Source organism: Scleropages formosus, chromosome 7 (assembly GCF_900964775.1).
Source record: "Scleropages formosus chromosome 7, fSclFor1.1, whole genome shotgun sequence".
Classification (NCBI taxonomy): Eukaryota; Metazoa; Chordata; class Actinopteri; order Osteoglossiformes; family Osteoglossidae; genus Scleropages; species Scleropages formosus.
In genome coordinates, this window is record NC_041812.1 from 8,935,670 (window position 1) to 8,948,289 (window position 12,620).

At 43.4% G+C, this 12,620-nt stretch overlaps 1 protein-coding gene across 3 annotated transcripts in view; it reads left to right on the top strand.

Moving 5' to 3' along the window:
• The window catches only part of LOC108937714 (MAM and LDL-receptor class A domain-containing protein 2), a 32,847-nt gene extending 23,336 nt beyond the window's left edge, over positions 1-9,511 (top strand). For all 3 annotated transcript variants that reach the window (XM_018757804.2, XM_018757806.2, XM_018757805.2), the window contains 13 exons: positions 679-781; positions 2,356-2,499; positions 2,671-2,858; positions 3,166-3,331; positions 3,419-3,637; positions 3,804-3,982; positions 4,087-4,318; positions 5,048-5,207; positions 5,388-5,502; positions 6,259-6,373; positions 7,557-7,647; positions 7,795-7,861; positions 9,009-9,511. In XM_018757804.2, coding sequence (XP_018613320.1) covers positions 679-781; positions 2,356-2,499; positions 2,671-2,858; positions 3,166-3,331; positions 3,419-3,637; positions 3,804-3,982; positions 4,087-4,318; positions 5,048-5,207; positions 5,388-5,502; positions 6,259-6,373; positions 7,557-7,647; positions 7,795-7,861; positions 9,009-9,089 — 1,860 coding nt within the window. In that variant the 3' untranslated portion in view covers positions 9,090-9,511. The remainder of the gene's footprint in view (positions 1-678; positions 782-2,355; positions 2,500-2,670; positions 2,859-3,165; positions 3,332-3,418; positions 3,638-3,803; positions 3,983-4,086; positions 4,319-5,047; positions 5,208-5,387; positions 5,503-6,258; positions 6,374-7,556; positions 7,648-7,794; positions 7,862-9,008) is intronic.
• The last annotated feature ends 3,109 nt before the right edge of the window (positions 9,512-12,620 follow it).

Genomic DNA, 12,620 nt, shown 5'->3' on the forward strand with positions numbered 1-12,620 from the left:
CACTGCAAGGCTGCACAGCTTGTTGTTTATAATAACCAGGAATAGTATAGGTGGTCCTTGGATTACAATGGGGTTCCATTCTGACAACCTTGTCATAAATTGACTTTGTTAGCTTGAAATCCCTTCATACTGTGTTATATGAACCATAACAATATAGAAACAACTACCATGCGTGAGTGCTGTTGTATAATGTGGCTGTGTTTTTTTACTAAATTCCCACATTATTCATGTGAATACTTATATAGAATAATAATATAGATACAGAACAGTAATTATAAAATGAAATACAGTACAGGTAATTTGTGAATACTGCAGTTCATACTGTACAGTATTGATTATGGATAATGGCTCACGTTTTCGCTTGCTAGCGAAATAAAAAGTAACTTCAAGGGAATCACAAAATTTTGCAAACAAAACCCAGTCGCTTCTACACAGCCAAATGCTGACTGAGACCTAAACAATAAGAAATATGGAGCCTTGCCCCAGCACGCCCAGTCAATGATCTTGCCCAGCAGATGAAGTGGCCATTAAATTTCGTGGCCAAATGCTGGGACTTACAACACCTGTCCCATTAATCAAATTATTTTTAAGTCATGTGTCTTGTCTTGGGTTGAGGACCACCTGTACGTGAAGCGTTTAAACTCCTGTGTGGTGACGATGCTGTGCTTCCTGCCCCAGGTTGTGTTCAGCAGTCCCTCTCTGGGGTCACCAGACTCCACCAGCGCTGTAGACATCGACGACATCTCCTTCCACAACTGTGAAGTGTCTCACTTGCCACCAGGTGGGACGCTTTCTCTCTCCACCTGTGAGGTCATAAAGGGCATTCCATCCGTTGATGCAGATACAAGGGCCAAAGCAACCAAAGCAGCTAAAGCAACCAAAGCAGCTAAAGCAACCAAAGCAGCTAAAGCAACCAAAGCGGCCAAAGCAGCCAAAGCAGCCAAAGCAACCAAAGTGGCCAAAGCAACCAAAGCGGCATGACCATTATGATCGAATGAATCGATCAGCGTTCTTGCATCTTGTCAGAGAGTCTGGTGAGGGAGATGAGGGAAAACAAGGGGGAAAAAAAAACACTTTTTTTTTCTAGAAAATTCTGAGATGTCAGTATATTAATACACTTTGGCACACTTTTTTGTAATGGATCTTTTTTCCAGACAATTCAAGATTCTTTGGAGTCTCAACTATGAGGCACAATAAAACTAAAAAAAGGTTTATTACTGTTTCTATAGAATCTCACCAAGTGTTGTCCAGTCACTGAGGTTTGCACACAGTTTCCGAATAACATGCGTGTTCTCATATGCGTGTGCCCCGTGCACACACCTGCACGCTTCTGTTCCGTCACTTAACACAGCGTAAAACTTACTTACCTACTTCTACTCAAACCATGACCATCTAAGTCCTGTGGGGCTCCTGTCCCACTGTGGAATTATGCCAAGTGTGAGGAGCGTTGTATTCTAGAACTTTCTGTGACGAGCAGTTCCCAATAAGAATGAAAAGAATACAAAAATGCATAATACAGCAAAAGACTTAATAGGTAAGTAATGGTAAATAATAGAGTAATCGATTATAATAATAAATTAAATTAAAAAGTAAGAATACGCCACTTTATTGGACGAGTACGTTTGCGCATACAGGATGTGATGTGATGGATGCTCATTGAGACACATTTCATATAAAAGAACAACATCGCCGTAATGGAATTGTGTTTAAAGTTAGAATAAAATACTACTAATAGATGCGGACACTCAGCGGGAATCGGTTTCAGTTCAGTTGCCAGGCTTTTCAGTGCTCTATGAAAAGACAGAATTGACTAGAGAAAGACGACTCGGGGGCAACAAGTGTCGGAAGACGGGCTTTATTGCGTCTTCGTTTCGTTAGAAAGCAAAACTGCCGAAAGTTCGCGAAGAGCAGAACGCGGGAGTCTCGATACTCCTCACCGTGTTTGAGTATTTACACAGCGGCAGCGCTGCCGCCCCCGTCGCTTCGACATGTTTTGTGGCATTTTTTTTTTGTCCGTTTGAGTTACAAAATACAAGGAAACGCTTTTAGAGGTTATTTACGTTTTTTAAATGCTTTTACAAAAGGCGTTATATTAGCGGGGGGGACCGGGCGGATAGTGAAGAAGGGTCTTAATTCTCCTGAGGCGAGTTGGGGCTCATACGGGTACTACGACGTCGTGTAGTAAACGTTTTCGGTGGGCTGTGTGTTTGGTCAAATGTAGCAATTAACCAAAAGACTGTCGATCGCCTTCACCGGCTGAGTTCCTGTTATAATTAGTATCATATTGATAACGACGCCACTTATGGCGGGTTGTGTGCCCGGGTTCCTCCTCCTCCCCCCCCCTTGTGGACGCAGCTCTCGGCGCCCTCGGCTGCTCTTTCGAGGAACGCTCCTGCGACTGGGTCCAAGCAGCCAACGACGACCTGGACTGGGTGCGGTGGACCGGACCGTCCAGCACGGCCAACACCGGGCCCACGGAGGACCACACCAGCGGTTCGGGTCAGTGCAGAATAAGCAAAGTATTTTACTTCGTTTGTCAAAAAGTGAAGAACTGAACACGTGCAGTGACACAGCTGTTTTGTATGAACGCATTTTATTATTGTTGTCTACGTATTTAATATGAACGAACATTTATTGCCTGTTCTTCCACCCTCCCCACATGGGTTAAAGGTCATTACCTCCTTGTGGAAAGCTCATGCCCCAGTGCGAAGGGTCACGTGGCCGAGGTGAGGTCGCCTCTGCTGCCCCCTGCAGGCCGCCAGGGTTACTGCCTCACTTTCTGGGTCCACATGTTCGGTGCCACAGTGGGGACCCTCAAAGTGTTCCTTCGGGAGAGTGACCCCCCGCAGAGGATGCTGGTAAGGCCAACGTGCACGGCAGCTCAGCACATTTACTGCGGGTGCCTTAGTTACCTGTCACATGTTTAATTTGTTTTCAAAGCTGCTCATTCACCTCAATTCTTCACACTGTTTTGTGCCACTGGCCTCTAAATCGTGTAAACAGTGAGATGGTTACACTTTATCTGCCCAAAATGAGGAAGGTAAAAATGTCCCGCACAATTCTGTAACGGGCTTAGTGTGTGAAAAGAGGTCACATCCTGCGGATAAGAATACTACCTAGAAGTTTCCGGTTCGAGGCAGCTGATGGGCACCCCCACCCCTTCAGGTGTGGCAGAGAGAACGTACACAGAGTGACCAGTGGCAGGTTGCTCGCAGCCATGTGACCCTGCAGAAGGTTCACCAGGTGGTGCTGGAAGCTTCAGTGGGTGGGTGGGCTGGTGACATCGCCGTGGATGACATATCCTTCACCCAGGGTCCGTGCCCCTCCTCAGGTATAACATCTGCTCGTGCTCATGCATTCGTTGGCAGTCTATGACTTTGTGGTCCCAGGCGACTGAATTTGTGTTCCACTTCAACAGAGTTGTGTGACTTCGAGGAGGGTGACTGCAGCTGGACTGCTTTAGCAAACAGCGGTGACCAGTGGCGGCTGTGTTCTCCAGTGGACCTTGCGGTGGGCGTTCAGCCTAAATCTGATCACACGACCAGCACGTCCCATGGACATTTCTTCTACCTGGACTCCCCCAGCCCAGTCGTGCCTGGTTGCGTGGCCACCATGGCCTCCCCGCACTTCCCTGCAGGTGATCCAGGCGTGAAGGCAGTGCACCTTCACGACACTGTCAGAATGTACGGTTTGACCATTGTTCCTGTGTGGCACATGGGTCTTGTAAGTAGCTTAACATTGTAAGTCGCTTTGGAGAAACGCGTCAGTTTGAATGAATACATGTAAATGTGTGCCTGTTGTAGGCAAGGAGTACTGCTTCCACTTCTGGTACTACATGTATGGGAAAGGTGTTGGGTCTCTGAAGATACACCAACAAGATGCAGAGGGAAGGCTCAGGATGGCCTTCTTCCAGACTGGCAGCCAGGGTGTGCTGTGGAGGCATGGACAGGCCACGATGGATCGCATGGAGAAAGCCTTTCGGGTGAGGGCTCGGTGGTTGATTGAAAGTCTTCTCAAGCTATGTAGGGGATCATGGGAGTTTCTACCTTGAGGCTCATGGGAGGGTCTTCCACGGTTCTGTTTCAGATCGTGGTGGAGGGTGTGCGAGGACCAGGCTTGTCGGAGGGCATCGCCATTGATGACGTGAAGTTGTCACCCGGCGCTTGCCTGCCCCCGGGACACTGCGACTTCCAGATCAGCCTCTGCGGATGGACCAATGTTGGGGTGGGCGATCAGGGTGTCTGGCTCCGGGGTCGCGGGGCCTCGTCCAGGACTAGAACGGGACCCCATGTGGACCACACCACTGGTTCTGGCCACGGTGAGACCACAGCGATTAAGTAACAATTTTTGAGCCACATTATCTTTAAAAAGTAGCTCAGTGCAGGTTCACCACACTGGAAAAGATGTTTAAATTTTTGATTATATTTAATAGCTATTTACTGTCATATGTAAACATGTAATGTTGTTTAATTACTCTTTCTATAGGAGTCTGTTCTCTTTTCCTTTCGAAGAGGTGATTGTTTACATCTTGGATATCAGCTGTGTAGTTTAGATTTCACTGCCAACAAGAATATAAGTTCAGAAACTACAGCTTAGGTTATCAGGGCTGGAGTGTGTTTCTACATTGACATTTATTTATTTAGCAGATGTTTTTCCCCAGAGCCCTCCTGGGTGTGTCCCCCTCCAATCTTACACCGTGTGTTGCCGGGTCAGGCTCCAGCTCACCGCCTCCCTGCTTGGGATAAGCGTTTCAGCCTCTGTGTGTGTGTGTGTGTTTGTGTGTTTCTCCCCAGAGTGACTTCCTGTGTTAAGCTACTTAAAATAACTTACTCAGTTATACAGCTGGATCATTTTTACTCTATCACTTGAGGGTAAACGCCTCCATCGGGGGTATTACAGCAGGAGGTGGGATTCAACCTCAAATCTTTTTAGCATAGGGCGGTTGCTTTAACCACTACTCCCCCTGCTTCCCTACTGTTTTTGAAGTCCATCTGGTATCTGCACTTGGAAACTGATACAAACGTGATGCATGCCCTCACTCCTCTAGGATATTACATGTACATGGACACTGCAGTGGGTCACCCCAGAGACAGAGCCCGGTTGTACAGCGAGTTCTTCTATTCCACGCGGATGGGGAACTGTTTCCGCTTCTGGTACCATGCGTACGGCCAGGACATCGGCACACTCAGCCTTTACAGGAGTAACAGGTAGGCACTGCCCTGCCTGCTTGAACCTCTGGCCTTGGATTACCATACATCCAAGAATGCAAGTCGGGGACCATTGTACCCCAATCCCTTATGTTGAACGCCTATAAATGACACTGGACACAACGTAACCCAGCCTGTAATTCTGATGGGGAACCTACGTTCTGCTTTTCTCACTTGTAGAAGACCCTTGGAAGGGGAGGACGAGGGCCTGATTCTGCTCTGGGCAGAAACGGACAGTGAGACGCATGGCTGGAGGGAGGTCCAAGTGTCTCTCAGCTCTGCAAAGCCTTTCTGGGTAACGTGACTGCTGTTTTTTTTCTTATGGGTCTCACTGTGAATATGGTGGATGTGAGTGTGTAGAGCAGTGTTAGTGTTTTCAATCCCTCAGACTTTACATGCAGTAAATCCACTCTACCTGTGCAGTACTTGGACTCCTCATGTTACACGCAGTTGAGTTACATGTCCAAAGATACAAACGTTTTTATCGTTAGACTTTTTTTAAAATTAGTTTTAAATTTACTACAGCTCAAAGTTGAAATGAAAAGTCTTGCAAAGTGCTTTTTTTACTTCGTTTAGCTATGAGATTTTTATAGGACCTGTCCCTGTAAATCGAGGGTTGTCTGTGTTTTCACTGACAAAATTACTTTGAAGTCACAAACAAAATGAGTTATGAACAGACTTGTGCTCTCCAGTGTGTTTGTAAATTGAGGAGCCAGTGTATTGGTACCTTTGTGTACCATACTTTGACACACACACTTTTTGAACTGCTTGTCCCATACGGGGTCGTGGGGAACCGGAGCCTAACCCGGCAACTCAGGGCATAAGGCTGGAGGGGGAGGGGGCACACCCAGGACGGGACGCCAGTCTGTCACAAGGCACCCCAGGTGGGACTCAAACCCCAGACCCACCGGAGAGCAGGACCTGGTCCAACCCACTGCGCCACCGCACCCCCTGTGTACCATACATACTTCAGTGTGGAATTTGGAAAGATTGGTTGTTGCAACAGGCCACTGTGATTGCATGTTATCTGTCCTTATTCTACCCCCTACAGTTGGCTTTCGTATATGAGAAGGGAGCAGGCCGAGCAGGACATGTTGCCCTGGATGACACTCAGCTCACCCCAGGCATCTGCCCTGCCACACACCCCGCCCCTTTCTCTACTTCAGGTGAGGGTCTTCACACATTGGTTGGGAAGTAACTAACAATTCACAGGTCATGTAACACCTTGTGCATAATCAGCAGTGCCCATCAGTTCCTTCTGCTGTTTGTGCATGTTTTTAAATCCTGTGGTTTGAACACGCATCATTGAAAGAATGCATCCACTCTAGTCGAGCGGAGAGCATCTGACACTGCCAGGAGAGCTGTTTTGGTGGAATGTCCAGCTTTGAATTAAGACTGATACCCGTTAAGGAGATCATTCTGGGCAAGGAATACAGATAGTTGGTCACAGATCACCCTGTCCGGGGTTTTTTGACAGAAAAGGGAGGAGGGAGACTGTATGGCCTGTAGTTTTGGACTCAGTCAGGATCCAGAAAGGCTTTAACAGCAGTGAGATGAGGGCAGTTCTGAGGGAATATGAGAAGCAGCCAGAGGAGAGTGAGGAACTGATGATTTTGGAGGTAAGTTGTGGGGAAATGCCCTGTAGGAGTGCCGAAGGGATAAGATCAAGGGAGTAGGTGGTGGCCCTGTGTGACAGCTGGAGGTCGGTTTCTGATGTACTCGTGAAATACTAATACTCAACAATATTACAACTAATACTCAAACTATTACTAATACTACCAATACTCATACTAAAATACATCACTTATACTAGTATAGAATAATAATATAAATACAGTATTATAATTACATTTTCAGGCTCCAATATTATGTTTGTTCAAATCTTTTTTTTTTTTTTTCCTTTTCTGCACCACCAGAACACTCAGATTTTTACTTGCTAGTCATTGTTTAAAAAAAAAAAACAAAAGCAGTTCAACAGAATCACAAATTAAACATTCTGTAAATAAAATTTTTGTGGACAAAACTTGGTCACCACTAGACACCCAAACATTGACCGAGACCCAAACAAAAAGAAACGTGGTGCCGTGTGGCAGCATGAACGGCTAGTGTTACTGTACAGCAGATGGAGTGGTTGTGGTTACATGTCAGGACCAAATGTCAAAACTCAGAAATGGTAGAGTTAGGTTAATGGGACGGCCTTCGTAAGTCTCGTGTGTGTTAAGTTGAGGGCCATTGAGAGAATTTTCTATATTGGTGAGGTTTCTTTATGCACTTGTCACAGCTGTGGTTTTGAGCTCCATCAGAGAATGGTGGGAGATGATGTGTCAGCCAGCTTCTCCCTTTGTGCAGAACACATAGGTCTCACCGTGGGTCTGCTGTTTATCTTCACCCTGGTGTTGATCACAGTCATCGTTTTTGCGAAGAGGATGTCCTCTGCACCGTAAGTTCATGAGGGCCGTGGTGACAGCAACCATGGTAACAGATGTGTACTAACTGGAGTGAGTTTAAACTTCAATGGTTTTTTCCAATCAACAACATTGTTTCACTTACTTGAGTGTTGTTTTTTTTTTCTTCTCTCCTTCTTTAGGGCACTTATTGAAGATGAACATGACGTGGATATTTCATTCATCAGTGTTTCCGGTTGTAAACGGGTGGTGAGTATTCCTCATTGCGATCAGCCACAGTGAGTTAAACAGCTTTAGTCGGTCCTGTCAGCTTTCAGCGAACCGGTTCCTTGGCTTTCGAACACACCTGGGATTAACAGTTTTCTCATAATTCTAATTACTTTTACCACTAATTCATAATTGATAAATGCTCAGTACTATGGGTGTTCCTCTAGCCACTTCCTGGCTAGACTGTGTAATAATCTTGGATAAAGCTACAGTAAGTGAACAATTTTCCGTAGGACTTATTTTCTAACCTCAACCTATAGTTAATGTAAAAATTCGGATAAATCTGACATTTCCCCAACCTTCTAATCAGTTCTAACAGTTGACAGATTAATCCTATAAGCATCTGCAGTATTTTGTCAGCTTCAGGCCACTGTATGCTTTCTTCATTATCTACAGAGTCAAAAGGTTAAAAATGCAGTTGTCCTTTGGTTTATTTACAGGTTGCATTCTGTAAAAGTCTCAGTTAAGGCTATAATATGTCAAACATATGTATTACACATTACCTGTATATATAAAAAAAAAAAAAAAAAAAAACTACTTTGACCATTTTAACATTTTTCTTAACACTGAAATGCATTAAAACTGATATGACATTTTTTTGGCAAAGTATCTCATTTCCATTTAATACTGATTGTTGATTGATTCATCCCATAAACAGGTGCAGGACTCTTCATCTTATTTATCGACACTCAACACCAGACATGAGCTGTAAACACTGGAAGGGAGCTGAATGAAATAACTCACACATTCCTTTGGTTTCATGCATTTTAAGGCCAGATAACAGCTGGATGTGGAAGCACAGGCCACTTTCACTCTGAAATTTTAGAAAACAGAATAGTGTTGAAAATGCTCCTTTAAATAATCTGGAAGGACATTAATATCTTTTAAAGCAGTAAGTCGAATCTTCATAAGGAGGAGTGGCAAGTTCTGTGCATTCTTTGCTGTTAGTCTTTCATGTAAGCACATGAATGAATAACCACAGGTAATGAATCAACGGATATCAAATAGTGATGAATGAATAGAAATTAATATTAGAAATAACAGAAATATACTATTCATGAAATAGTAATGAATCACAAAGCTGATGACCAGCAGCTGCAGTGATGGAATCCATGTCACTCTTCTTCAGGACACATCACACTTCTTTGCCAACCAACTCTACGTGCCCGCTATAACCGCAGAATCCGACACAGAGTCTTCAGAGGCCTGACCTTGGGAATGTAGGGTGTCTGACTGCACACACACCAACCAGCGGAGTGCAGGGGACTGTGCACAAACCGTCCAAGTCAATAAAAGTATGAAGTAAAGTGTTTGCACAACATTTCATTACATCCTTCACTTGATATTTGAATTTCATGGGCCGTTTTTATACAGAGGAAGTCTTTGTCTTTTTAAAACACAAACTAAGATTTATCCAGCTTTTAAGATTACATAGCCCTAATAAATGCATCATTGTGTCTAATTTAATGTTAAGCCATTTACAAGATATGCACTGAATATTTCAAACATCAGTGTTCATTAATTTTAATCTTTTTTTTTTTTTTTCTTTTTGGAAACAGCTTAGAAACATAATGATTATAAGTTCTTCCAAATGTAGTGTTTGGGAAATAAAATATGAATGACTAAAGGTAATTCAGGAGTTGTTTTCTTTAAAAAAGAAAAAAAAAAAATCTGTTTGAACACATGATCAAAGACATTGGTTCAAAACATGATTTGGTCCACTTTGGTCACTCATTTAAACTGTACCAGGCCACGAGTATTTAATATGCAAGGGGAGCCACCGTGACTGGTATTTATTTGTTTCGGACAAGTAATTCCAGGACATTTGTAAGCTAAGTAACAGGTTGGTTTAGCAAACTTAATGCAAACATCATCATTTTCAGAACCGCTTGTCCCATATGGGGTCGCGGGGGAACCGGAGCCAACCCGGTAATTGTTTTGTAATGTTTACTTGGTACTTGCAGTATGCTAGAAAAAATGAGTTTAATTTTTGCCTTGGCTACTTTGCAGAAATGCCTGTAGTTATTTATATTCTGCTACGTTAATGCTTCTAGACATTAGCGTGGCTTTAGACACGATATATTGTACCCAGGTCCTGCATAGGTCAGTCTTTAAATGGTTGGTTTGTTTAGTTAGTTATTTCGGTATGTGCTCATTTGTAATAAATCGGCATCATTATTGATGTGATTGATACATGATTGATATGATCTGTTTACATGGTACAGCTGAGGAGACTCGTGCAGAGACGTAAAGTCAATTTTCAGTTCTGTACTGATGGCCCGTAAATCTGTTTATCAGTATAACTGGATGACTGTGTGTATTGCTGCCATAGCAATTTTCTTGAGATTCAAAAAGTGGATGAATGGAAACAGTCTATTTGTCTATAAATTTGGAAAATAAGCCCTATTCCTTCCAGGAATTAATGTGTAACATTGTTATTGGCTTTGAAATTGAAGTATTTTAATATTGCCTTTGCAGAATGAGCATGGAATTTCAAAATGAGCAATGAGTTCTTTTAAGAACATTGATATTTACATTTCTGTTCGACACAAATTATTAGACACATTTTTCTCCAGCAGACTGGATTACTGTAATGTCTTACTCTCTGGGAGTGTAAACCCCTTTCCAGCACCCAGTGAATACTGAAAAGTGCAGCAGTAATTGTAATAAGAACCAGGAAATAAGAACTTATTGTGCTAGTTCTCAGTGCGGAGGAAACTGCAGGACACACTTTGAAACAGGGGGGTCCGTTCTTTTTCAGTCAAGGGTCACAATCATTACTGTGAGCTCGTGAAAGGTCCAAGCATATGTTTTAAAAAAAAAAAAAATTATAAGTTATATACTGAGTCTTAAATGGATACATTTTAAAATGACATTTTTGTCTTTTATTTACTAGGTTCCTCTAAAAACACTAACATGGTAGCCTGGTTGTGTGGGATTGACATATCTGGGGGGGTCACACAGGTGCCCCTAGACTCCCAGAGGTTTCTAAGTCCTCTGCCACTATTTTGAGTTTTGTTCTTATTGCTTCCCACATTTGTTTTAACTCATTTATCCATTTGTTATCAAGAACCGCCTGTCCAGTGCAAGGTCGTCCAGAGTGTATCCCGGAAGGACAGGGCGTGAGGCACGGTGCACCCTGGATGGAACACCACTCGTTTGGTTTAACTCATTGCAATGTTTTCTCATATTACCTATGCTATTTGTTGCACATATGCCTAGGCTATTTTTATTTCTTATTTTTATTCTCTGTCAAGCACCCTAAGGCAACCTGTTGGGAAGAGGTGCTATAGAGAAGTACATTAAACTGATGTGAATTCACTCGGTTTGAGGCAGACAGATGTGCAGTGAACCGTGGTGTATTCTCACAGTGCCTTTTTAAGACGTAATCAAGTGTAGACAGCAATGAGACGTGAGAAAAGCATCTCTGTTTCCTGCTGTTCTCTAAAGTGACAGGTTCTTTCATGAACAAACCTTCCCACATCTGCTCAGATAACTGAAAATATCTCCAATGTTTCCTCTTTGGATGCAAAAACAGAAAAAGCTTTGGAGCTGATTTGCTTCTGTTCCATGATAACTGGCCCTCTTTTGTCTGTCGCTCAACATTTCTATGAATAGTACAGTGTCAGCCGTGGCTGAATTAAATGTACCCCTACTGGTCCTTTTGCATTTCTTACACTAGCATTTCTGGTGGGAATGTGATTTCACTGTAGACACTGCACATAAACCTTCCTCAGAAGGAGAGACTGCATGGTGCCTGCATTCGTATGGAATAACGTCCACTTCACCCCCTGCTTCCCTTCGCATCCATAATACACCTGTGAGATTCCAGTCACTAGTTATTCTGTTAATTCATCGTGGAAAAAATCCATTCTCCCTCCTCTTTGTTTTTTTTTTTTTTCTTTTTTTTTCCTATAAGCTCATTGAATTGTTTTTATTAATCCACTGAATGTTGAGCTCACTGTCTCCACTTGAGACTCATGTCCATCCATCAGTGATGTGGAAGCAGAATGAAAGGGCAGCTTTTGGAAACGGTTTTTTCCTTCAAGGAGCAGCACAGACTAGAGAACTCTGAGGAGCAGAATCCAAGCAACAGCAGCCTTGCGCCATAACCTCGTTGGTTTGATGCCTCGGTGGAAGAAGACGTTAAGTAAGCTGGTCGAGAAGCAGGTAGCACACTGGTTAGAGTTGGTGTCTTCTACTTGAAGGACCCCGGTTTGAACCCCACATCCTGCTGCAGTACCCTTGATCAGGCTACTTAACCTTGAACTGATTTAGTAAAAGTTACCCAGCTGTATAAATGAGTAAATAAATGTAACTCAACACTTTAAACTACACGAGTTAAAAATATCAGATGAATGAATTATAATTATTGATAAACATAGGCTGGCTCTACAATTTTACAGTCATACGAGCTGCAGAGGGAAGGCAAACTATTCCAGACTTTGACTCCTGGAATCTGGGGGCTGGTGATGCCTCAGTGAACCACACTTGTTACCTAAGGACACGTGACCTCCACCACTCAAGGCTCAGCAGTCTGTCTTCATTACATCATGCGCCACTGGCTTTAGGATGGTCCTTCCAACGGCATTGCTGCTTCTCTGATCAGAAGCACTCGGGGTCAGGATATGAAGACATTCCTTGCATTATTAGGGAAGGTGGAGTCTCCCTCGCAACAAGAAAACCCCAAACTTTCTCCAAATTCCACACAAATACAATGTAAACAGCAGCAGCACACTAT